This window comes from Orcinus orca, chromosome 2, assembly GCF_937001465.1.
Source record: "Orcinus orca chromosome 2, mOrcOrc1.1, whole genome shotgun sequence".
Lineage (NCBI taxonomy): Eukaryota > Metazoa > Chordata > Mammalia > Artiodactyla > Delphinidae > Orcinus > Orcinus orca.
Window position 1 is genome coordinate 191260643 of NC_064560.1, and position 24163 is coordinate 191284805.

Here is a 24163-nt window from a genome sequence, read left to right on the forward strand (position 1 = left end):
CCTGACTAGCAGGTGCATGGAACACACACACACACATACACACAGAGTTTTCTCTTTTAAAAATTATTTTTAGGGCTTCCCTGGTGGCGCAGTGGTTGAGAATCTGCCTGCTAATGCAGGGGACACGGGTTCGAGCCCTGGTCTGGGAGGGTCCCACATGCCGCGGAGCAACTGGGCCCGTGAGCCACAACTACTGAGCCTGCGCGTCTGGAGCCTGTGCTCCGCAACAAGAGAGGCCGCGATAGTGAGAGGCCCGCGCACCGTGATGAAGAGTGGCCCCCGCTTGCTACAACTAGAGAAAGCCCTACGCACAGAAATGAAGATCCAACACAGCAAAAATAAATAAATTAATTAATAAACTCCTACCCCCCAACATCTAAAAGAAAAGAAAGTTATAAATCCATCTCGTCTCCTTTTAAAAAAAATAAATAAATAAATAAAATAAATAAATAAAAGTTATTTTTAGTATTAGCAGATTGAACACATTTTCAAATATTTATTGGCCATGTATAATTCTTTTTTTAGGAACCACCTCTTCTAGTCTGAGTTCCTTTTTAAAGACAGTTCTTTTGAAAAATTGTTTCATAAGAACTTTCTTTACATTGGGGATTCTAATGATGCAAAGGGTATTGTGGGTTATTTTCCCCCCTCAGTAGATTACATGTCCCTTACCCTTGTTTGTGGTGTTTTTAATGTCACATGTGGTCTGATGGTACCAGTCTCTTCTGTTCCATAGGTTGTCTTTCTATCTGTCTTCTAGTGACAGGAAATTCACAGAAACCAACAGGCCTGTTTCTCCAGGAGGGGGCTGCCTCTCATGCCTTGAATTCCGCCAGGAAAGTAGATTGGATACCAAGTGACGAGGAAGAATGTTGCAGTTTATCTTAGGACAGGGCCGAAAGTAAGCTCATCACACGAGATGAATTGTACCGAAGCACAGCAGTAGAGGGCTGCCGCTCGCTCAGGCAAAAACAGCGCCGTCTGTCCTGCTGTGGTAGCTTTTATTAAAGCATTATCTAGGTTTACACTTTAAGACTTGTTTTCTTAACATTTCAGAAGTGCCAAAGCAGCAACCTATGTTTTTATTAATTATAGAAGCAATAATTGGCTTTCGTGAGAACCTGCCATGCTTCGTCCTTGAGCGCAAAGCAGCACAGAGTTCCCACCATTATTCTGATTATACTGAAGTAGCACAAGGACATTCCCTTGCGCTCCCACCACTCTGATTAGACTGAGGACATCTCATGGATCAGTGCCCAAAGCACTCAATGCTTCTTCGCAGGCCCCCGGTTTGCCGGGGGGGCTCAAAGCAATCAGGACTGTTTGCAGTTCTGGCTTATTCGCCAGCCCCCAGTTTGCTGGGGGGGGGGGCAGCTCATGGGTCACGTCTCCTTTCCATGTCCTCAGTTGTTCCACTACAGAAGAGGGGCTCCTGCAACCTTGCTCTGAAAACCTCTCCCCTCTGTGTCCCACGGACAGTGTCCCCCAGTATCCCAGGGAAAACTGGAGCCGTTTTTGCTGAGCTGTTTGGGGCTGTTGTCCTAAAGCTAAGCAGGGGTGGGAGTGGGGAACAGACAGGTCCTAGGTCTGGTCCCTCATGTCCTTGTCTTGCAAGAGGGACAAAGCCTCATTTCCCAGGACATTCAAGCATATTCCAAGCAGAGCCCTCTTCCAGCCCTGATTCTGCCCCTTCTTTCATTTCCTGCTCCTCCTTTTCCCCCCAGCTTCACACTGAGATTCTCACTTCCCCCTTTTTTCTCCTTATTCATTCTTTCATTCAAAACACATTTACTGGGACTTCCCTGGCGGTCCACTGGTTAGGACTTCGCCTTCCAATGCAGGGAGTGCGGGTTTGATCCCTGGTCGGGGAGATAAGATCCCACATGCCTTGCGGTCAGAAAACCAAATCATAAAACAAGAAATATTGTAATAAATTCATTAAAGACTTTAAAAATGGTCCACATAAAAAAAAATCTTTAAAAAAATATTTACTGAGCTCCTGACCCAGGGGAATAAGACAGACAAATCTACACTTTTCATGAGACTTAATCCACTAGGGGTAAGGAACAGAAAGAAGTAAATGTAATAATAAAAATAAAAAATAAAATAAAATAAATAAATAAATAAAATAAAAATAAAATAAATAAAAAATAAAATAATAAAAATAAAAAATAAAACCCATACTGCCTCCTTGGTTATTACAGATATGAGATTAGGGAACTAATCTGGAAGCAGAGTCCTGTCGCTCTCTCCCCTCCCCCACCTCCTATGCCCCTGCCTACCCTGGGAGGTCACTGGGAAGGAAGAGCAGTGTCAGAAGTTCTGCAGGTAGTGAGGCTGCCGAGGACACCAGCTGGGTGTTAAAGTCCCCTACTATGATTGTGTAACTGTCAATTTCCCCTTTTATGGCTGTTAGCATTTGCCTTATGTATTGAGTTGTCCCTATGTTGGGTGCATAAATATTTACAATTGTTATATCTTCGTCTTGGATTGATCCCTCGGTCATTATGTAGTGTTCTTCTTTGTCTCTTGGAAGAGTCTTTATTTTAAAGTCTATTTTGTCTGATACGAAAATTGCTACTCCAGCTTTCTTTTGATTTCCATTTTCATGGAATATCTTTTTCCATCCCCTCCATGCTGCATGACGTCTAAGCCCAAAAGCCCAAGGAGGAAGTGAGTCTATCTCTTCCCAGGTTTGGTGCCAGGTAGAACTCACCTTGGCATGCTAATGCAAGGATGAGGCCTGCGTGGGTGAGTCATTCTGCGGGAGCATTATTTTCCCTCTCAAAATCCCTTCTTGGATATGTGAGAAATCCATAGTCCTCCTTTTTATAAAACTCGACTGCAATTCTTCTGAACTTTATTTTGTATGAGATCATCCTTCCCCTGCCTGCCGTGATTTACAAATTTATAGCCCAAAACATTTTACCTTGGCTGACAAATGCCACAGAGCCCTAATCTCATATCTGTAATAACCAAGGAGGCAGTACGGGTTGATGGTTAACAGCATGATCTCTGACCAGTGCGTGGGTTGGAATCCTTAGTTGTGACCTTTGGCAAGTGAATTACCCTTGACGTGCTTTAGTTTGGACGCGCATAGGCACTCACAAAATAGATGCTATTATTAAATTTACTTCTCTGCTTCCATCCAGGGCAGCTGTCACTGTGACCAGAGGTGAGTGTGCTGGGAAGGGGCTTGAGCCCACCTTTACCAGGAGACTTTGGGTACCTCCAGTCTTGTATCAACCCAGGTCACTCTGAAGCCCTAGGACTTAGGCTGGCCGGGCAGTGGGTGGGGCAGACATGGATAACCAAGGAGGCAGTATGGGCAGAGATGGAAGTGCCCACAGGCTCCTATAGGACAGAGGGCAAGGCTGGGGCAACAGAGAGGTGCCCCTGCCCTCCCCCCACCAGTCCATCATAAATCAGGCAGAGCACTTCCAATTTTCATACTCTGTTTCTCAGAAAGATAGTGGTGTCCCTGGCTCTGCACCTGGTGTTCCCACACTGCCTCCAAGATGTCAGCTAAAGCCATAGAGAGCGGGGAAGGAGATGCCACTGAGCTCAGCCCGCTGGAATATCCCTCTGATGGTGAGTGCTCTAGGGAAGCTCCAGAGGGTGGGGTGGCGCAGGGCTTGGGGTGCCTGAACGAGGGAAGAGGGGGTCTTCTAGGTTCTGGCCTGGACCTGCCACCAGGTGCACTGTGCCCCATCAGGTCTCTAACCTCGTGGGCCTCAGATTCCTGCTCTGTGAAGTCTGGAATCTGTCAGCTCCGCGTTGGTGCTGGGTCTCCCTCTCTCTGTCTTCTCCTTGGGTTCACCTCCAAGCATCTTTGTCACCTCTTAGCACAGCTGCCGTTGAGGTCCCCTCCCAACGTCAGAGTTCTTGGGAGTTTCGGGAGATGGTCGAGGGCGCCGTGTGGGGCCTCTGGTCCCTCAGCTGCCCACCCCGCTGGGAGCTTCCCCTCCTCTTTTTTTTTTTTTTCCAGAGGAGGATGAACCTTCCCAGTCAACCGACCAGGCCTCTGATGGTTCTCCTGGGAAGCCACCACAGGGGCCACCCCAAGGGCCAGATGGATCTGGCTCTGACCCCAGAGACCCACCCAAGGCTGGAGGAAGCAATTTCTCCCATTACACAGGTAACTGATCCCTGAGCATCAATCCACGGGCCCTCACCGAACTCCCCACTGCTCAGTTCAGCCTTCTGAGTTGTCAGTGTCAGGCCCACGTTCCTGATAGAATCTCTCTGACACTCACATTGTCAGAAAAAGGGCACAGTATACATGAGAGATGAAATCAATGATGCTCTAGAATCAGAGGAACCACACTTGAGGACTTGGCTCTGCCTCTGACTTGCTGAGTGACCTAGAACCAGTCACTTGCCCTCTCTGGGCCTTGAATGGTTTGCTTTTAAGAGCAGGGTAGGATGAGGTCCCTCTTAGGGCTTTCCCAGAGCCAGGTCATATTCTGTTAGGAGGGACGGAGGTGCCGCTCAGGCTCCTGGGCAGCCGGCAGGCGCAGGCTCAGGGACGGCTCCTTGCCGGTTAAGTCCACTGGCCGTGCCCGACCTTTTGGCCCCATAGCACCCAAGGTGGGTGAGTACCATTTCTCCATTTCCACCCCTCCCGTGACGCCCCAGGGCCTGGTTGCTAAAGTCCACCCAGGACACACCCTCGCAGAGTAGTGTGTCGTGTAAGGGTGGGGCTAGCCCGGGCCAGGGCAGCAAAAGACACCAGCTTTTTGGTTTTTTGGTTGGGGGGGGGGCGGTGGAATACACATAGCATTAAATGTACCAACATAACCATTTGTCAGCGTGCAGTTCAGTAGTGTTGACTATATTCGCATTACCGTGCAACCAACCTCCGGAACTGTCTTCATCTGCCCAAAGTGAAACTCTGTACACATTAAACATTAACTACTCATATCCTCCTGCCCCCAGCTCCTGGCAACCACAGTTCCTTCTGGCTCTATAAATTCGACTAATCTAATCTAATATCCATGGAGGTGGTATCATACAGTGTTTGCCTTTTGGTGACTATTGTACTTAGCATAAGGTCCCCAAGGTTCACCTATATGTCAGAACTTGCTTTGTAAGGCTGAATGATATTCTGTTGTGTGTATATATCACATGGTGATCATCCATCCGTTGATGGACACTTGGGTTGCTTCCGCCTCTTGGCAATTGTGATCAATGCTGCTGTGAACACGGGGGTGCAAATATCTCTTCAAGACCCCGCTTTCAATTTCTTTGAATATGTATCCAGAAATGGGATTGCTGGACCATATGGTTTTCTATTTTTAATATTCTCAGGAACTGCCATACATTTTCCATAGAGGTGATGGTGACTAGGGTGGCAGTGGTGGAGCCAGAGACAGATTGGAGTCATGCAGCCACAAGCCAAGGATTGTTGGCAACCCCTAGACAATGATGCTAGAAAGAGGCAAGGAAGGATCCTCCCCTAGAGCTTTCAGAGAGAGCCTGGCCCTGCCTACACCTTGATTTTGGACTTCTGACCTCCAGAACTGTGAGGGACCATGAGAGAATCAACACAGTTTGTAGTAATTGGTTACAGCAGCCTCAGGGAACTAACATGGGCAGACCTCATTTTATTGTACTTTGCAGATACTGCGTTTTTTACAAGTTGAAGGTTTGTGGCAACCTAGCATTGGCAGATATTAGTTCACATTTTTAGCAATAAAGTATTTTTAAATTAAGGTATACTCCTTGTCTTTTTAAACAAAAGGCTATTGCACATTTAGTAGACTACAGTATAATATAAACGTAACTTTTTTTTTTTTTTTTTTTTGCGGTACGCAAAAACAGTGAGGCCTCTCACTGCTGTGGCCTCTCCCGTTGCGGAGCACAGGCTCCGGACGCGCAGGCTCAGCGGCCTTGGCTCACGGGCCTAGCCGCTCCGCGGCATGTGCTATCTTCCCGGACCGGGGCATGAATCCGTGTCCCCTGCATTGGCAGGCGGACTCTCAACCACTGCACCACCAGGGAAGCCCCCAGACATAACTTTTGTATGCAGTGGAAACCAAAAACTTCACATGATATTCGCTTTCTTGCGGTGGTCTGGAACCAAACCCTCAGTGTCTCCAAGGTGTCCCTGGACAGAGATTGAAAATCCCATTGTGGTTGAAGGCTGTATTAGAGTCAGAGTCTGTACAAGGAGCAGGTGGGAGTCTCTAAGGGGGTGTGGACATTGGTAATAGAGAGGGGGCAGTTTTTGTTAGTGACAGGGTCTAGGGCAGCTTTCTGCGGTGATGAGCATGCTCTCTGCGTGATCCAGTATGGTAGCCACTAGCCACATGTGACTATCGAGTCCCTGAAATGTGGGCCGTGGGACTGAGGAACTGAGTTTTAAATTTTATTTCATTTTAATTAAGATTTAAATAGCACACATGACTAGTGGTTCCTATAGTGGGCAGCATGGGCCTAGTGTATGACCTTGGGTGTGTGTGGCATAGAGTTCAAGATCCTTGGAAGTGAGGCGTGAGAACTTCAAGGCCAGTTTGTTGGAAATATCATCTGTGCAGAAACGGAAACCCTCAAGACAGGTCAGGGGTACTGATGGAGGGAGAGGTGATGGTGAGCCATGAGCTGCAGGCTTCAAGAAATGACGAGGTCTGAGGCTGATTTCGTACCTTCTCTCCCTCGCCTGGGACCAAGGCTCCTCTTCGTGCGGAGCTGGCTGAGCTCACTCCTGCAACTCCTGAAATCTCCGGAACTCCTTGTCCCAGCTGCCCCAGCACCCCAGTCCCTGCCCCTGTCAGATGTCCCTGCCAGCCCCAAGAGCTCTCAGCAATTCGACATGGTCCAGGCATGCTCTGCCCCGTGGTGCCAGGGGCTCCAGCCACAAGGCAGGACACACAGAGGAAGCAGGGTGACTTCTCTCTCTTTTTTTTTTTTGAATTTTTGAATTCTATTTTATTATTTTTTTATATAGCAGGTTCTTATTAGTCATCCATTTTATACATATTAGTGTATACATGTCAATCCCAGTCGCCCAATTCATCCCACCAGCACACCCCCCACCACTTTCCCCCCTTGTTCTCTACAACTGTGTCTCTATTTCTGCCCTGTAAACTGGTTTTTCGAGGTTCCACATATATGCGTGAATATACGATATTTGTTTTTCTCTTTCTGACTGACTTCACTCTGTATGATAGACTCTAGATCGATCCACATCACTACAAATGACCCAATTTCATTCCTTTTTATGGCTGAGTAATATTCCATTGTATATATGTACCACATCTTCTTTATCCATTTGTCTGTCAATGGGCATTTAGGTTGCTTCCATATCCTGCCTATAGTAAATAGTGCTGCAGTGAACATTGGAGTGCATGTGTCTTTTTGAATTATGGTTTTCTGTGGGTATATGCCGAGTAGTGGGATTGCTGGGTCGTGTGGTAATTCCATTTTTAGTTTTTTAAGGAACCTCCATACTGTTCTCCATAATGGCTGTATCAGTTTACATTCCCACCAACAGTGCAAGAGAGTTCTCTTTTCTCCACACCCTCTCCAGCATTTGTTGTTTGTAGATTTTCTGATGATGCCCATTCTGACCGGCGTAAGATGATACCTCACTGTAGTTTTGATTGCATGTCTCTAATAATTAGTGATGCTGAGCAGCTTTTCATGTGCTTCTTGGCCATCTGTATGTCTTCTTTGGAGAAATGTCTATTTAGGTCTTCTGCCCATTTTTGGATTGGGTTGTTTGTTTTTTTAATATTGAGCTGCATGAGCTGTTTATATATTTTGGAGATTAATCCTTTGTCCATTGATTCGTTTGCAAATATTTTCTCCCATTCTGAGGGTTGTCTTTTCGTCTTGTTTGTAGTTTCCTTTGCTGTGCAAAAGCTTTTAATTTTCATTAGGTCCTATTAGTTTATTTTTGTTTTTATTTCCATTACTCTAGAAGGTGGATCAAAAAAGATCTTGCTGTGATTTATGTCAAAGAGTGTTCTTCCTATGTCTCCTCTAAGAGTTTTATAGTGTCCGGTCTTACATTTAGGTCTCTAATCCATTTTGAGTTTATTTTTGTGTATGGTATTAGGGAGTGTTCTAATTTCATTCTTTTACATGTAGCTGTCCAGTTTTCCCAGCACCACTTATTGAAGAGATTGTCTTTTCTCCATTTTATATCCTTGCCTCCTTTGTCATAGATTAGTTGACCATAGGTGTGTGGGTTTATCTCTGGGCTTTCTATCCTGTTCCACTGATCTATATTTCTGTTTTTGTGCCAGTACCATATTGTCTTGATTACTGTAGCTTTGTAGTATAGTCTGAAGTCAGGGAGTCTGATTCCTCCAGCTCTGTTTTTTTTCCCTCAAGACTGCTTTGGCTATTCGGGGTCTTTTGTGTCTCCTACAAATTTTAAGGTTTTTTGTTCTAGTTCTGTAAATAATGCCACTGGTAATTTGACAGGGATTGCATTGAATCTGTAGATTGCTTTGGGTAGTATAGTCATTTTCACAATATTGATTCTTCCAATCCAAGAGCATGGTATATCTCTCCATCTGTTTGTGTCATCTTTGATTTCTTTCATCAGTGTCTTATAGTTTTCTGAGTACAGGTCTTTTACCTCCTTAGGTAGGTTTATTCCTAGGTATTTTATTCTTTTTGTTGAAATGGTGAATGGGATTGTTTCCTTAATTTCTCTTTCTGATCTTTTGTTGTTAGTGTATAGGAATGCAAGAGATTTCTGTGCATTAATTTTGTATCCTGCAACTTTGCCAAATTCATTGATTACCTGTAGTAGTTTTCTGGTGGCATCTTTAGGATTCTCTATGTATAGTGTCATGTCATCTGAAAACAGTAACAGTTTTACTTCTTCTTTTCCAATTTGGATTGCTTTTATTTCTTTTTCTTCTCTGATTGCCATGGCTAGGACTTCCAAAACTGTGTTGAATAATAGTGGTGAGAGTGGACATCCTTTTCTTGTTCCTGATCCTAGAGGAAATGCTTTCAGTTTTTCACCATTGAGAATGATGTTTGCTGTGGGTTTGTCGTATATGGCCTTTATTATGTTGAGGTAGGTTCCCTCTATGCCCACTTTCTGGAGAGTTTTTATCATAAATGGGTGTTGAATTTTGTCAAAAGCTTTTTCTGCATCTATTGAGATGATCATATGGTTTTTCTTCTTCAATTTGTTAATATGGTGTATCACATTGATTGATTTGGATATATTGAAGAATCCTTGCATCCCTGGGATAGATCCCACTTGATCATGGTGTATGATCCTTTTAATGTGTTCTTGGATTCTGTTTGCTAGTATTTTGTTGAGCATTTTTGCATCTCTATTCATCAGTGATATTGGTCTGTAATTTTCTTTTTTTGTAGTATCTTTATCTGGTTTTGGTATCAGGGTGATGGTGGCCTCATAGAATGAATTTGGGAGTGTTCCTTCCTCTGCAATATTTTGGAAGAGTTTGAGAAGGATGGGTATTAGCTCTTCTCTAGATGTTTAATAGAATTCATCTGTGAAGCCGTCTGGTCCTGGACTTTTGTTTGTTGGAAGATTTTTAATCATCGTTTCAATTTCATTACTTGTGATTGGTCTGTCCATATTTTCTGTTTCTTCCTGGTTCACTCTTGGAAGGTTATACCTAAGAATTTGTCCATTTCTTCCAGGTTGTCCATTTTATTGGCATAGAGTTGCTCATAGTAGTCTCTCATGATGCTTTGTATTTCTGTGGTGTCCGTTGTAACTTCTCCTTTTTCATCTCTAATTTCATTGATTTGAGTCCTCTCCCTCTTTTTCTTGATGAGTCTGGCTAAAGGTTAATCAATTTTGTTTATCTTCTCAAAGAACCAGCTTTTAGTTTTATTGATCTTTGCTATTATTTTCTCTGTTTCTATTTCATCTATTTCTGCTCTGATCTTTATGATTTCTTTACTTCTACTAACTTTGGGTTTTGTTTGTTCTTCTTTGTCTAGTTTCTTTAGGTGTAAGGTTAGATTGTTTATTTGATATTTTTCTTGTTTCTTGAGGTAGGCTTGTATTTCTATTAACTTCCCTCTTAGAACTGCTTTTGCTACATCCCATAGGTTTTGGATCAACGTGTTTTCATTGTAATTTGTCTCTAGGTATTTTTTAATTTCCTCTTTGATTTCTTCACTGATCTCTTGGTGAAGAGATTTAGTAATGTATTGTTTAGCCTCCATGTGTTTGTGTTTCTTACGTTTTCTTTCCCTGTAATTGATTTCTAATCTTATAGCATTGTGGTCGGAAGAGATGCTTGATATGATTTCAGTTTTCTTAAATTTACCAAGGCTTGATTTGTGACCCAAGATGGGATCTATCCTGGAGAATGTTCCATGTGCACTTGAGAAGAAAGTGTAATCTGCTGTTTTTGGATGGAATGTCCTATAAATATCAATTAAATCTATCTGGTCTATTGTATCATTTAAAGCTTGTGTTTCCTTATTAATTTTCTGTCTGGATGATCTGTCCATTGGTGTAAGTGAGATGTTAAAGTCCCCCACTATTACTGTGTTACTGTCGATTTCCTGTTTTATAGCTGTTAGCAGTTGCCTTATGAATTGAGGTGTTCCTATGTTGGGTGCACGTATATTTATAATTGTTATATCTTCTTCTTGGATTGATCCCTTGATCATTATGTAGTGTCCTTCCTTGTCTCTTGTAACATTCTTTATTTTAAAGTCTATTTTATCTGATATGAGTATTGCTACTCCAGCTTTCTTTTGCTTTTCATTTGCATGGAATATTTTTTTCCATCCCCTCACTTTCAGTCTGTATGTGTCCCTAGGTCTGAAGTGGGTCTCTTGTAGACAGCATATATATGGGTCTTGTTTTTGTATCCATTCAGCAAGCCTGTGTCTTTTGGTTGGAGCATTTAATCCATTTACATTTAAGGTAATTATCGCTATGTATGTTCCTATTACCATTTTCTTAGTTGTTTTGGGTTTGTTTTTGTAGGTCTTTTCCTCCTCTTGTGTTTCCCACTTAGAGAAGTTCCTTTAGCATTTGTTGTATAGCTGGTTTGGTGGTGCTGAATTCTCTTAGCTTTTGCTTGTCTGTAAAGCTTTTGATTTCTCCGTCGAATCTGAATGAGATTTTTGCCAGGTAGAGTAATCTTGGTTGTAGGTTCTTCCCTTTCATCACTTTAAGTATATCATGCCACTCCCTTCTGGCTTGTAGAGTTTCTGCTGAGAAATCAGCTGCTAACCTTATGGGAGTTCCCTTGTATGTTATTTGTTGTTCTTCCCTTGCTGCTTTCAATAATTTTTCTTTGTCTTTAATTTTTGCCAATTTGATTACTATGTGTCTTGGCGTGTTTCTCCTTGGGTTTATCCTGTATTGGACTCTCTGTGCTTCCTGAACTTGCATGGCTATTTCCTTTCCCATTTTAGGGAGGTTTTCAACTATAATCTCTTTGAATATTTTCTTGGGTCCTTTCTCTCTCTCTTCTCCTTCTGGGACCCCTATAATGCGAATGTTGTCACGTTTAATGTTGTCCCAGAGGTCTCTTAGGCTGTCTTCATTTCTTTTCATTCTTTTTTCTTTATTCTGTTCCGCGGCAGTGAATCCCACCATTCTGTCTTCCAGGTCACTTATCTGTTCTTCTGCCTCAGTTATTCTGCTATTGATTCCTTCTAGTGTAGTTTTCATTTCAGTTACTGTATTGTTCATCTCTGTTTGTTTGTTCTTTAATTCTTCTAAGTCTTTGATAAACATTTCTTGCATCTGCTTGATCTTTGCCTCCATTCTTTTTCCAAGGTCCTGGATATCTTCACTATCATTATTCTGAATTCTTTTTCTGGAAAGCACTTCATTTAGTTGTTTTTCTGGGGTTTTATCTTGTTCCTTCATCTGGTACAAAGTCTTCTGCCTTTTCATTTTGTCTAGCTTCTGTGATTGTGGCTCCTGATGGGAGGGACTGGTGGTGGGTAGAGCTGGGTGTTGCTCTGGTGGGCAGGGCTCAGTAAAACTTTATTCTGCTTGTCTGCTGATGGGTGGGGCTGGGTTCCCTCCCTGTTAGTTGTTTGGCCTGAGGTGACCCAAAACTGGAGCCTGCCCAGGCTCTTTGGTGGGCCTAATGGTAGACTCTGGGAGGGCTCACGCCAAGGAGTACTTCCCAGAACTTCTGCTGCCAGTGTCCTTGTCCCTTAGTGAGCCAAAGCCACCGCTTGCCTCTGCAGGAGACTCTCCAACAGTAGCAGGTAGGTCTGGTTCAGTCTCCCCTGGGGTCACTGCTCCGTCCCCTGGGTCCCGATATGCACACTACTTTGTGTGTGCCCTGCAAAAGTGAAGTCTCTGGGACTTCCCTGGTGGCGCAGCAGTTAAGAATCCGCCTGCCAATGCAGGGGAAACAGGTTCCATCCCTGGTCCGGGAAGATCCCACATGCCGCGGAGCACCCAAGCCCGTGTGCCACAACTACTGAGCCTGCACTCTGGAGCCTGTGAGCCACAACTACTGAGCCTGCGTGCCACAACTACTGAAGCCCGCGCCTAGAGCCCACGCTCTACAACAAAAGAAGCCACCGCAATGAGAAGCCTGCGCACTGCAACGAAGAGTAGCCCCCGCTCGCCACAACTAGAGAAAGCCTGCCTGCAGCAACGAAGACCCAACGCAGCCAAAAATAACTAACTAGATAAATTTATAAAAAAGGAAAAAAGAGCGAAGTCTCTGTTTCCCCCAGTCCTGTCAAAGTCCTGCAATGAAATCCCGCCAGCCTTCAGAGTGATTCTCTAGGAATTCCTCCTCCCGTTGCCAGACCCCCAGGTTGGGAAGCCTGACGTGGGGTTCAGAACCTTCACTCCAGAGGGCGGACTTCTATGGTACAATTGTTCTCCAGTTTGTGAGTCACCCACCCAGCAGTTATGGGATTTGAGTTTATTGTGATTGCGCCTCTCCTACCGTCTCGTTGCACCTTCTCCTTTGTCTTTGGATGTGGGGCACCTTCTCCTTTGTCTTTGGATGTGGGGCACCTTTTTTGGTGAGTTCCAGTGTCTTCCTGGCAATGACTGTCAGGAAGCAGTCATTTTCATTTGCATGGAATATTTTTTTCCATCCCCTCACTTTCAGTCTGTATGTGTCCCTAGGTCTGAAGTGGGTCTCTTGTAGACAGGATATATGTGGGTCTTATTTTTGTATCCATTCAGCGAGCCTGTGTCTTTTGGTTGGAGCATTTAATCCATTTACATTTAAGGTAATTATTTACCTTATTTAAGGTTCTTGTCACTCAAGGTGACAAGAACCTTGCCAAGAAGGAACCGAAGCAGGGTCCCTTCTGGTGGGGGAATTAGAGATGCTTCCTACAGAAAGTGACAAGTAGGCTGAGTCCTGGAGGACGGGGGGCTTTCACTCCAACTGTAGCCTGAGAAGGGTATAGGGTGTCTGGAAGAGGGAAAGACCAGAAAAGTCAAATTTATTCCATCGCAAATGAAAATAGCATGCTTTTCTTGATTTTGTTTTGTTTTGAGAAAATGATACCAAATGTATTGACGTCACAGAGCAGCATGAAACTTTTTCAAGGCAGGTGCCCCTCGCCATCTGGAGCATAACAGAGCTCCAGACTCTCGTCCATCCCCCTCTGCATTCCCAGAAAATCAGACTTCTCAGGAAAAGCAGCAAGAGGCCAGGCAGGGGCTGCTCTCTTCTCTGATCCCAACTCCAGGGAACCCCCTCCCACTGTGGCAGCAGCGGGGGTGCAGGGGGAGGCCAGTGCCATGCACTCATGGGGGTGCTTTTTGTCTCCAGGTATGGCCTCTGTAGCCGTGATTACAGGAGGTGAGTCTCTTTGGGAAGAAACTCAAGCCCTCATCTGACCCTGGGGCCACCTGGCCTTGACCAAGCCCAAGATTGCCTTGAGCCCCAGGACATAGGTGGGTAAGGGTGCAGTGGGCAGGGGACAGAGTTGGAACACTCGAGGTGACAAGAACCTTGCCAAGAAGGAACCGAAGCAAAGCCATTCAAAGCACCCAGGTCCGATCTCAGCTTCTCCCAAGTGCAAACTGTGTGATCCAGGCAGGTTGTTAAATCTGTCTCAACCCATGATTCCTCCCCAGAGAGCAGGGCCAGTGGTACCTCCGGAGGGTTGTAGGGGATGTGTCAGCTGAGCTGTAGGGATTCCTCGGACTGCTTTACAAACCCTCTAGCTTATCCTGTGAGCCCAGAGGCTTCCAGCTGTGCCCCTGGCCAGCATCCTCTAACACGGTGGCCAGAATTCGAGAAAATGAAAACATTTCTGTCACACCAGCCACAGTCTCAGGTGCTCATTGGCTACAGGCGGCCAGCGTGTTGGACAGTGCAGATACGGAACGTTTCCTGGTTGCAGAAAGTTCTATGACTGCACTCTCTGGAGATGTAGGGGACCCCTGGGGGGACGCCCACAGGCAGCTGCAGGGCAGAGGGCAGAAGCCGCCACCCCAGCACCTCTTCAGAAGAGCAGCTCTGTCCTTATTCTGTGGGCCCTGTGATAGGGGGAAAGACGCTATTTTCCCTGCCAAAAGGGGGCGCTTGAAGACCACTGCTCCTTTCATCTTATTTCACACAAGGGCGGTTGAGGCACAGGGAGGACAGGTGAGCCTTCCAGCACCACAGCAAAACAGAGAAATGCACAGGCCTGGGTTCCAGCTTCTCGGCAGGGCCCCGTGCACTCGTGTCCACTTCTACAGCCTTCCTTTGCCTCAGGCCCCGTGGCTCTCACGAGAGCGACGTGCACCCCTCACCTCATCCCCCTCAGGAAGGTATCAGGGAGAACTGGGGAGTCTGTCCCCTGTGGCCAACCCTAAAGCTCCTCTCCCCCTACAGCCGTGGCCGTGGGGGCTGTGCCCGTGGTGCTGGGCGCCATGGGCTTCACCGGGGCAGGAATCGCAGCCTCCTCCTTAGCGGCCAAGATGATGTCAGCGGCCGCCATGGCCAATGGGGGCGGAGTTGCCGCCGGCAGCCTGGTGGCCACTCTCCAGTCCGTGGGTAAGTGTCCGGGCGGGAGGAAGCGGGGAGGGTGTGACACAGCAGCACAGGATTCAGCCCAGCGGCTAAGCCGGAGGGAGGGCCTGTCTGCTTCCTCCAGCTTCGTGGGCATCAGTGTCCCTGGTCCTTTGACTCTCCCTCACTGTCCCCTCTTCTGGTTGGGGGTGGGTTTGGGGGCACTGGGGGCGTGCAGCGCAGCAGGTGCGCGTTCCCCATCAGCCCTGCAAACCTGCGTAGGGCCCTCCCCTCGCTGGGCCCAGCCTTGTGCTGGGGAGGGAGAGGCAGAGACCCTGTGCCATTTCTCAGAGGGTCTGTCCTGTCGCTGGTGGAGTCGCCACCAGAGTGCGTGTCTCCTCTTCGGGCAGCCATGGGCAGCAGCCCCTCCCCAAAGCAGACCTCCTGGGGTTTCAGGAAGTAGAGGAGGGAACAGGACTGGGATGTCTGGGTCTTGGGCCTCCTGTGGGTCCTGGGTTCTCTGTCCTCCCCAGTCTTGCTGGGAGCTGCCGGGGCTGCCTGTCCCCTTGTGCTCTAACCCCCTCCTCTCTCCCAGGGGCAGCCGGACTTTCCATGTCATCCAACATCATCCTGGGCTCGGCTGGGTCAGCTCTTGGGGCCTGGCTGTGGGGTAGAAAAAAGAAAGCCCCTTCCTCTCCTCCACCAGGATCCAGTACTGAAGCAGAGAGGGGCTCCCGGGCTGGAGATGACCCTCCAGGGCCTCAGGAGGTCAGTCCCCCACATGACAAGTCCTCTGCCTCCTAAAATCCTTCAAAGAAGCATAGGAAATAAAGAAGAGATGCTGTGACCTTCACGAGTGTCTGCACTGCATTCTTGTCTACCAGGCAGGGCGCAGTGCATCTGCAGAGCCATGGCTTCAGGGTTGGGGGCAGCAGGAAGTCTGTAAGAATGGGCACTGATGTCTGCGACAGGAAGCCAGGTCTGTTGCAGTCCTGCCACCCAGCTGTGATCCTGGGAAGGTCATGTCTCCCCTTTGAGCCTCAGTTTGCTGCTCTTTGGATGGGATCGTGGATCACATGTCTTCAAAGATGTCAGCCAGAGGCAGCAATATAGGATGGCTTGGCCCTGGGGTCAGTTTGAGCCATTGACCCTCAGTTTTGAAACACTTTATCCTCAGGGATTATTGACCCCTCCCCTCCCCACCCAAGACTCTGGGTCTGACTGTATCATGAGTCTAGGAACTCAGCAACACTTGTCTGCCTGGCCTGGTGGCCTTTGGAGCTCTTCAGGTAGGTAGAGAATTTGCATTTCTCCAGAGAGCTCTGTCCCGGTTGGTGTAGAGCTCAGGGTCCTTGGGCTCCAAGGGAGACTGGCCAGAACCTGCAAGGACAGACAGGCCTCCCTCCCCTGGTGGGGCTCCCAAGAGGCTCGTCAGTGCAGAACACTCAGCTGTCTCCTAAGGCCCACTGGCTGCCTGGCCCTGGGTCAGGTGGCAGGCACTCTATGTGTGTTGACCTGGCCTCTGCCACCTGCCTGTCTGTCCATGCAGATAACCCATACCCAGTTTCTGGCAGCCCTGCTTCCACTTTAGACTTGAGTCTCAGATCTCGTCCTGTTGGCTCCAGGACCCCGGCCCAGGTCCCCACTCTGGCCTTCACCCCCGTCTTCCTTCACGGCCCCTCCTCCACCAGGCTCTCTCCCTCAGATGCTGCCCCAGTTCACTCATACAGCTCCCAGCTAGCCTCAAGGGCTCCCAGAACACAGACAAGCTCAAGACCCACAGGTCAGTTCCACATCTTCAGAAAGTCTGCTCCTGTGGGTAAGACAGGCAGGGGTGGGCAGGGGCGGCTCCTTCCTGCCGCCCCTACCTTCGGGGGGCGGGGGGCTCGGCGAGTGGAGGGGAGACCCGTCTGCATCCACTGGAAGAACTGTCTCATGTTTCTCATCTGGGTGGCTGCAGGCAGAGAAGCTGGGTCTTGGGAGGGAAGTGACTTAAGCCCCCAACTGGGCTCTGGGACTCTGGAAGCTATGAGCCTAGTCCGTGCCCGGGTGACCCTCAAGCCGTGAGCCTGGGTAGGGGGAAGAGACAAGCATTAGGAGGAACCGAATCAGAGCCATTCAAGCCCACGCTTTGGACGCAGCTGGACCTGGGTCGAGTCCCGCTTTGCCAAGCCAAGCTTTGTGATCTCGGATGAATCTCTTACCCTCTCTGTGCCAGTATTTCCTCATCGTAAAATGGGGATAATAATCTCATCCTTCTCGCTGAGTTAGTGAGGAGAGTGCATGAGAACAGGAACCCAGAACAACCTGACCGTGGTATAGGCCTTAAAAACGTAATTCGTTCTGATTTCCTAATTCTGGCACATTTTAAATTACTCCATGGAGATCTAAGGGAGTTCTAGAAATCTATGTTTCAGGAGGAGGGAAGCAGCCCACCTCGGGAAGTAAAATCTCCCTCCAGCCGCCTCCCCACCTTCCCCTCACACAGGTCCTTATGTAACCCCAGTACCATATCTTGGACCCTTCCCAGGCCTGCATCTTCCACAAGCTCAGAGCAGCCTCTCTACCCCTTGGAGCCCCTTGAGATTTTTAAGGGCAGTGGGTGTGACCCCAGTTCTGGTGTCCTCATCTCCCCATCAAAGCTCCACTGTTTCAGCAGTTTGGGTGCCGGTCAATTTCTATGCCATAGAATTTACCAGTGCTGTCCTCTTAGCCTCTAACCTGGCTTCCGAGATACTGTCTGCAGGGAGCCTGGTCAAAGTGGGCGGGGCAGCCTCTGGAGGTGTCTTGGCAGGACTTCCTTGGCTAAGTGTCCCTGGCAGGGACTGGTGGGAGCTGGCTTGGGGGCTAGGGAGGGCACAGGGTCCTGCCCAAGGACCCATGGGAGGGGACAACAGCATCACCTTCAGTCTCTCTCCCTCCCCTGTCCTTCCCCTTGGGTGTCCGCCCTGGCTTTCTCTCTGAGAGGGGTCAGAGGGAGGCAGGTCCCTGGGCACAGGGGATCTGGGCCCCCTGCCCTCTCCTTCTTAGAGAGGGGGGACCCTGCGGCTGAGGCCCACTCTCTGGCTCTCACTTCCCCAGGATTCACCACCAGAATTCTCCTCCTTTAGGTTTTTACCTAAGCGTCCAACCAGCCTTTCGTAAGTTTGTCCTGATGGATCTCAGATCCAGAGCGTTGATTTGAACAAAATTCTTCAATTCAGGCCCATTTTCTTCAATTAGTTCTTGAAAGCCCCCTTTCTGGCTTTATTTATTTATTCTCTCTGTTTATCTTCCCTTTTACCTGCAATTCCCCCCTCTCATATTAGAACGTCAGCCTTTCTAACATGTTGAACGTGTATCTGTTTTTCGTATATATTTCTGTAAAATGGGTGTCGCTTTTTGTTTGGATGTGTTTTAATTTACATACAGAAGAGTGTACTGTATATCTCATTTTATTTCTTTTATTCCACACTTGACAGCTATGTTTTTGAGATCCCTCAGGGTCGATAGGTGAGCTTCTAATCCTTGCTTTCAATCGCTGCAAAGTGCTCCAGTGTGCATCCGCCACCGTTCAACTTTCTGCCCCTAGGGTGGACCCCCGGGGTCCTCCCACCTCTGCCAACAGAAACTGTACAGGATGGAATTGGCTGGGGGCTGTGGGCGGTGACACAGCCTCCAACCACTGCCCAATCTCTGACCTCTGACTCCTGTGCATCACCCTCTGTTCTTAGGACTCACCCTGTCATCCAACGCTGCCCTGGCTGGGGCCACATCTACCCTGGGATCCTTGCTGGGGACGCTGAATGGCTCCTACCTGCTAGGATGCCCTGCTGCGGCCCTGACCGCTTTCCCACTAGGAGATAACTGGCCCTGGGTGATAGATACCCCTCCTTGGACGCCTACCCAGCACATGGGAGTATGACAAGAAAGTTAAGACCTGGGCCACAACTGGCAGTCTTCCTCATGGTCAGAAATATGGGGACTCCTCAGCTTACGAGAAACGATTCATAAGATGAAAAGAATCAGAACAGCTGAATTTGATCAAACCCTGTGATATCCTAGTCACTAAGCTTAGCAGTTGACATTTATCAATTCATTTAATTCTCATAAGAACCCCAGAGAAAGATGATATTGCCCCTTATTTACAAATGAAGGGAGCGTTGTCCACGGGCCCTGGGCTGGGAGGTGAGGTGGGGTGGGTAGCTGTTCCGGAGCCTGGGACAGGAAGTAGAACAGAAATGCAGGCGTCGGGGCCTGGGAGGAAGGCTCAGGGCAGGGCAGGTTCTGAACAGCCCAGAAGGGCCATGCTCCTCCACCCGGAGATGTCCACTGGGGGACCCTGCAGGCAGGCCATCAGACAGCACCCTTTCCCCTGGGCCATCTGTGTGTTGGGGCCCAGGTGCGCCAAGCTGCTGGCCAGCCTGGCATCGTCTCTCCTCCCAAACAATAATGCTGAGCCTCAAATACCCTTTAACTGGGCTCCTGATTCTTGAGTCTCTGGTTCTATACCCCAACCAGGTGGCCCACTGGTCACTTAGGGTTTAGCTTTCATACCCCTTAATCTCTTTAATTCCTTCCCTGCCACCCCAAAGCTCTCTTCTTGGGGAGCTGGCTGAGCTCACACCTGCACACCCTGCTAGTTTTAGAACTACTGGTCCCCACTGGCTGCTGCAGACCAAGACCTCTGCCAGGGAGTTCCAGGGACTCTCAGCATTGGGGAGCCAGGCAACTATGGTCCAGTGTTGTGAGCGGCTCCAGCCACAGGGGATCAAGGATGGTTCTGATTGGGAGGGTCAGGGTCAGCTTTCCAGAGGAAGGGGCAACAGCTGGGGCCTTGGAGAATCAGGAACATTCAATGCGTCCCAGCAGTGTTCTCAAGCAGCCTTCAGGCCTTCAGCAGTGCTTGCCCTGATTTCAGCCGGGTCCTGCAAAATGAACACACCTCTCCACAAGGATTTACTGCTGTCGAAGAGGTTTCCCTGGATGAAAGGAGAAGGTTACATAACGCGCCCCCCAAACACACTCTCCGAAAACACCAACCCTATTTCAGATGAACTAACATCCCGGCTCAGAGGGCGTGACACTCACTTCGCCTCTTCCTGCCCCAGTCAAACCACCACGCCCTAAATTACTTTGCCAAGAGTCCCGCATTCACTGTGAAGGGGGCTGCAGCGGCACACCTTCCTTCCCAAATCTGTAAGGTTTTTTGCTTTTTTTTTTTGACCAAACCTGGCTAGGAAGGCAGAGAGAAAAAAGAACTTCTGTGCTTCCCACAAACAACCCCCAAGCAACCAGTCCGCAGACATTAAAAAACACGCAACAAAACCCCTGTCTGATGGTTGGATTTTTCTGGAACAAGGCCCTCAAACCCCGTCTCCAGATTACTCTAGGCCAACGCATGCAGGTCCACTCAGGACAGGTCATCCGCCTACCCAGCAGCCCTTGCCACGCTCAGGGCTGTGGCTCACCTTCTCAGGAAGAAGCAGGCAGGGGTCCTTCCTTCCTGTGTCTCCCAGCCTGGGGAAGGCCCCCCATAGGTGGGCTGTGGGCTCAGGGAGTGGAGGGGCAGCCAGTGTGGATCCACTCACAGAATGTTCTTTCGGTTTCCAGCCAAGGCTGCTGCAGCTGTGGCGGGAGGAGGTAAGTCTCTGCCGCGGAAACCTGCGCCTCGTCCATCCCCAGGCCCTGGGACTTGGGGAGCCGCTGGCCTTGCACCTGCCCCAGGCTTCCTGTGCGTTGTAGCGGAGGAGGCGCTACAGTGAGGAAATGGCGAGCTTCCGTGTGGCGCAGAGGCAGCCCCAGCAGGGGCCCAACCTCCTTGCCGAGCCTCTGCCCCGTGGCTTTGAACTCCTCTGGGTTCAGCTTTCCTCGTGAAAATCAGGCCAAGGCTGCCCATTCAGGGTTATTGTGAGGGTTACGTAGGATGAGACACGCGCACAGTCTGGACCCAGGAGGTGTGTTAAGGAGAAGCCACTGGCTCAGCGACTCTGGCTTCCAGTTGCTCTGCGGTGATGCCGTGGAGACCCAGAGTTGGGATCCAAGCCGGGCTCAGAACGTGCTCCTTGCTTTATGCTGGGCCCTGGGTAAGATTTGCTTGTATTAAAGATGTCCTCAGCGAAGACAAGAAGCTTGCAAACCTCCGCCCCGCCCCCAACTTAGTTCCAGGATTTTACTAAGGCAGAAACAAGCCTTTCCCGAGGAAGGTCCTGCTGCGGATCAGAGGCCTGACCCCGGTGACCCCGCGGCCCTCCCCTCCGCTTTCCCCACCAGCTGTGCTGCCCTCGCCTCCTGACTGCGGGCCGGGCCTGGAATCTCTCCCAAGCTCAGGCTTTACCCCTTCTCCGGGCTCCCTGAAGTCCCCCAAGCTTGATGTGCTCTGCGTGTGTGCTGTGGGAGCGTGTCCATCTCCCCCTCAACCCATCTCCTCGCCCCCTACAGCCGTGGCCGTGGGGGCTGTGCCCGTGGTGCTGGGCGCCATGGGCTTCACCGGGGCAGGAAGCACAGCCTCCTCCTTAGCGGCCAAGATGATGTCAGCGGCCGCCATGGCCGATGGGGGCGGAGTTGCCGCCGGCAGCCCGGCGGCCACTCTCCAGTCCGTGGGTGAGTGTCCCCGATGGGGCTTGCTGTGGAAGGTGAGGGAGGACAAGAGCCTCAGAGCATCCAGCCCTGACCTTAGCCCTGGTGAGCCCCAGTCTGCCTGTGCCTTTGTCTCACCCTCCGTGGTCACTCTCTCTGGGTCTCTGAAGCAGGTGCGTTGCTGGGGGAAGGTGCTCTGGCCTAGGGTGTGCTCGGCTCAGGCTGACTCTGCCCAAAGCAGACTTTCTGAGTTAGCTGGGGCGTCTCTGTCCCACCTGGGGCTCGGCCTTCTTCCCCAGAGAGAGAGGCAGCTCCCAGCACTCGGTTTCACCACCGGAGTTCATGCCTTTGGGTACCTGCTTGCAGCAGCCTTGCCCAAACAGAGATCCTTGGGGGTTGGGGAAACAGAGAAGGGTTCTGGGTGGGATCTCTGGGCCTGAGGTCCTCCTGACAGGCCCTGGAGTCTCGGACCCTATGGTTCTGCCCCACAAGCTGCCCCAGCCTGCCCATCCCATTCTACTCACCCTCTGCTTCTCCCCCAGGATCAGGTGGATTCTCTCTGTCACCCAAAGTCCTCCTGGGATCCACTGGGTTTGCCCTTGTGTCCCTCGTGGTGGGCTTGTGACAGCTCCCTGTCACTCCCTTTGCAGAGAAGAGGACCAGGTAGTGCCCTGCTCGCCAGCCTGATGAAGGAAGGGACCAAACGCTGCACCCCCAGAGGAAAATAAGAAATAAAAATGAGTTGTTGCAACCCCTCCGCATCCCTTCCTCTTGTTTGCCTGAAGTCGCGGTGGGGGAAGGCTCACTTCTCTTAGAGCGACATGGTGTCGGGGTGCCCAGAGATGGACTGAGTCAAACGGTGAAGCCTGGAACCTGTCCTTGCCCAGCTTCAGACTCTGTGTGTGACCCTGAGTGGGTCACCTCCGCTCTGGGCCTGTATTCGGCCCTCTCTATATGGGGAGTTGGTCTGAAAGACCTCAAAGGTCCCAGCCAGGGTGGGTGTTTTGGCTCAGTTCCTGTGCAGAGTCAGGAATGGAAGGGGAGGGAGCATCCTGTGTGGAGCCTCATTTGCACGCACCCCACTCCTACCCTCTGCATATGCAATGGCTATTTCCTAAGTGGCCTGGCTGAGGCTCAGAAAGCAACGGCCCCAGGACGTCACTGGTTCCTCCCAAAGTCAAAGTCCAGCGCCCTGGCCTTTCTCCCCCAACAGCTAGAAAGAAAATCTAGTTTGTCAAGGGCTCTGATCTTTCTGCTTCAGGACCATGGTCCCTAAATATCCTTCTCCCCCCAGTACAAGGTCTTGTAGAAACTTCTCATCACCAGGATGGGATCTATCCCAGAACATCAGAAAATTCGCTTACATGTTGATTCACTCCTCCTTTCCACAAACTCTTTGAGCGTGAGCTGTGGGTCAGGCACTGGGCTGTGCGCTAGGAAACTTGGCCTTTCCTAGGTAGCACTCTTGGTCTGCTGCGTGGGTGGACCAACAGGCAGACAGCCATTGATGTTGCCCTCTGATGACACCAGAGACCAGACCAGGGCCTTGGGGGTGCCCAGAGGGAAGGCACGTCACAGCAGTGTCTTAGTCCGTTCAGGCTGCTATAACAAAAATACCATAAAATGGGTGACTTATAAACAACAGAAATTTATTCCTCACAGTATTGGAGGCTGAGAAGTCACGAGATCAAGGCTGCAGCACATTTAGGTTCCTAGGTGGCTGTCTTTTCACTGTGTCCTCACATGATGGAAGGGGAAAGAGAGCTCTTTGTGGCCTCTATTAGAAGGACACTAATCCCATTCATGAGGGCTCCACCCTCATGATCTAAGCACCTCCCAGTGTTTCCTCCTCCTTATACCATCACCTTGGGGGTTAATATTTCAACTTCTGAATTCTGGGGGGACACAGACATTCAGACCATAGCAAGTATATTGGGGAAGGAGAGTTTGGATTCTATCTGAGGGTTTTGGAGAAACACTGAAGGGTTTTCAACATGACCGTGACCCTACCACAGATCCTATTTTGCATGAAGGGGGACCCCTTCCAGGTCCCGAGAGTGGGCTCTTGTCTAACACTTGGAAATGAATTGTCCGAGGAGACACACGTGCTGACAAAGCAAGAGACTTGATTGGGAAGGGGCGCCCTGGTGGAGAGCAACAGGGTAAGGGAACCCAGGAGAACTACTCTGCCACGTGGCTCGCAGTCTCAGGTTTTACGGTAATGGGGTTAGCTTCTGGATTGTCTCTGGCCAATCATTCTGACTCAGGGTCCTTCCTGGTGGCGTGGGCATTGCTCAGCCAAGATGGATTCCAGTGAGAAGGATTCTGGGAGGTTGGCAGGACACATGGACGGGCGAATCCTCTCTCCTTTTGACCTTTCTTGAATTCTTCTGGTTAGTGATATCTTGTTAGTTCTGTGTCTTTGCCAGGACCTCCTGTTGTAGGATAACTCATGCAAGTGGCTACTATCTTGCCTGGCCAGGGTGGGCAGTTTTGGTCCGTGGTTCCCCTAACACTACACCCCTGCACACCCTGTCCTAGATGCCATGAGCAGCCTGGCAGGATCTCAGTTTCCAACAAGAACCAAACTTGTGAGTCTGGTTTTATGGACCTTTTAAACGTTAACTCATCCGTGTGCTCAAGTGGCTCCCAGTGAGGTCAGTGAAGCATCGTTGTACCCAACCATAGGAGTAAACTCCTTA

The 24163-nt window shown here is 49.4% G+C and overlaps 2 protein-coding genes across 4 annotated transcripts; both read left to right on the top strand.

Moving 5' to 3' along the window:
* The first annotated feature begins 456 nt into the window (after positions 1–456).
* Positions 457–15756, top strand: LOC101272891 (interferon alpha-inducible protein 27-like protein 2). 3 transcript variants are annotated; one of them, XM_049706998.1, is made up of 6 exons: positions 457–3591; positions 3989–4138; positions 6673–6886; positions 13734–13763; positions 14787–14948; positions 15499–15756. In XM_049706998.1, the coding sequence occupies exons 1-6, from the start codon at positions 3553–3555 to the stop codon at positions 15705–15707; spliced, it is 804 nt and encodes a 267-aa protein (XP_049562955.1). In that variant the 5' UTR covers positions 457–3552; the 3' UTR covers positions 15708–15756. The 3 variants fall into 3 exon arrangements, with proteins under 3 accessions (XP_049562955.1, XP_049562956.1, XP_049562957.1); XM_049706999.1 differs by lacking the exon at positions 6673–6886; XM_049707000.1 differs by lacking the exons at positions 6673–6886; positions 13734–13763.
* A 1595-nt stretch (positions 15757–17351) lies between these two features.
* Positions 17352–22747, top strand: LOC105747811 (uncharacterized; the record flags this gene model as incomplete). Its single annotated transcript, XM_049705864.1, has 5 exons — positions 17352–17712; positions 18617–18801; positions 19994–20081; positions 20496–20525; positions 21324–22747. Coding segments are annotated over 5 exons (1242 nt in total), but the record flags the coding sequence as incomplete, so codon positions are not given.
* Positions 22748–24163: the final 1416 nt, after the last annotated feature.

What these genes read in the sequence shown, in the direction of transcription:
- LOC101272891 (XM_049706998.1), top strand. Translation starts at nt 3,553, where the DNA reads ATGCCACTGAGCTCAGCCCGCTGGAATATCCCTCTGATG. An exon ending in CAATTTCTCCCATTACACAG is followed by an intron (nt 4,139 to 6,672) that starts GTAACTGATCCC and finishes CCTGGGACCAAG; the next exon opens with GCTCCTCTTCGTGCGGAGCT. An exon ending in GGCCACTCTCCAGTCCGTGG is followed by an intron (nt 14,949 to 15,498) that starts GTAAGTGTCCGG and finishes CCTCTCTCCCAG; the next exon opens with GGGCAGCCGGACTTTCCATG.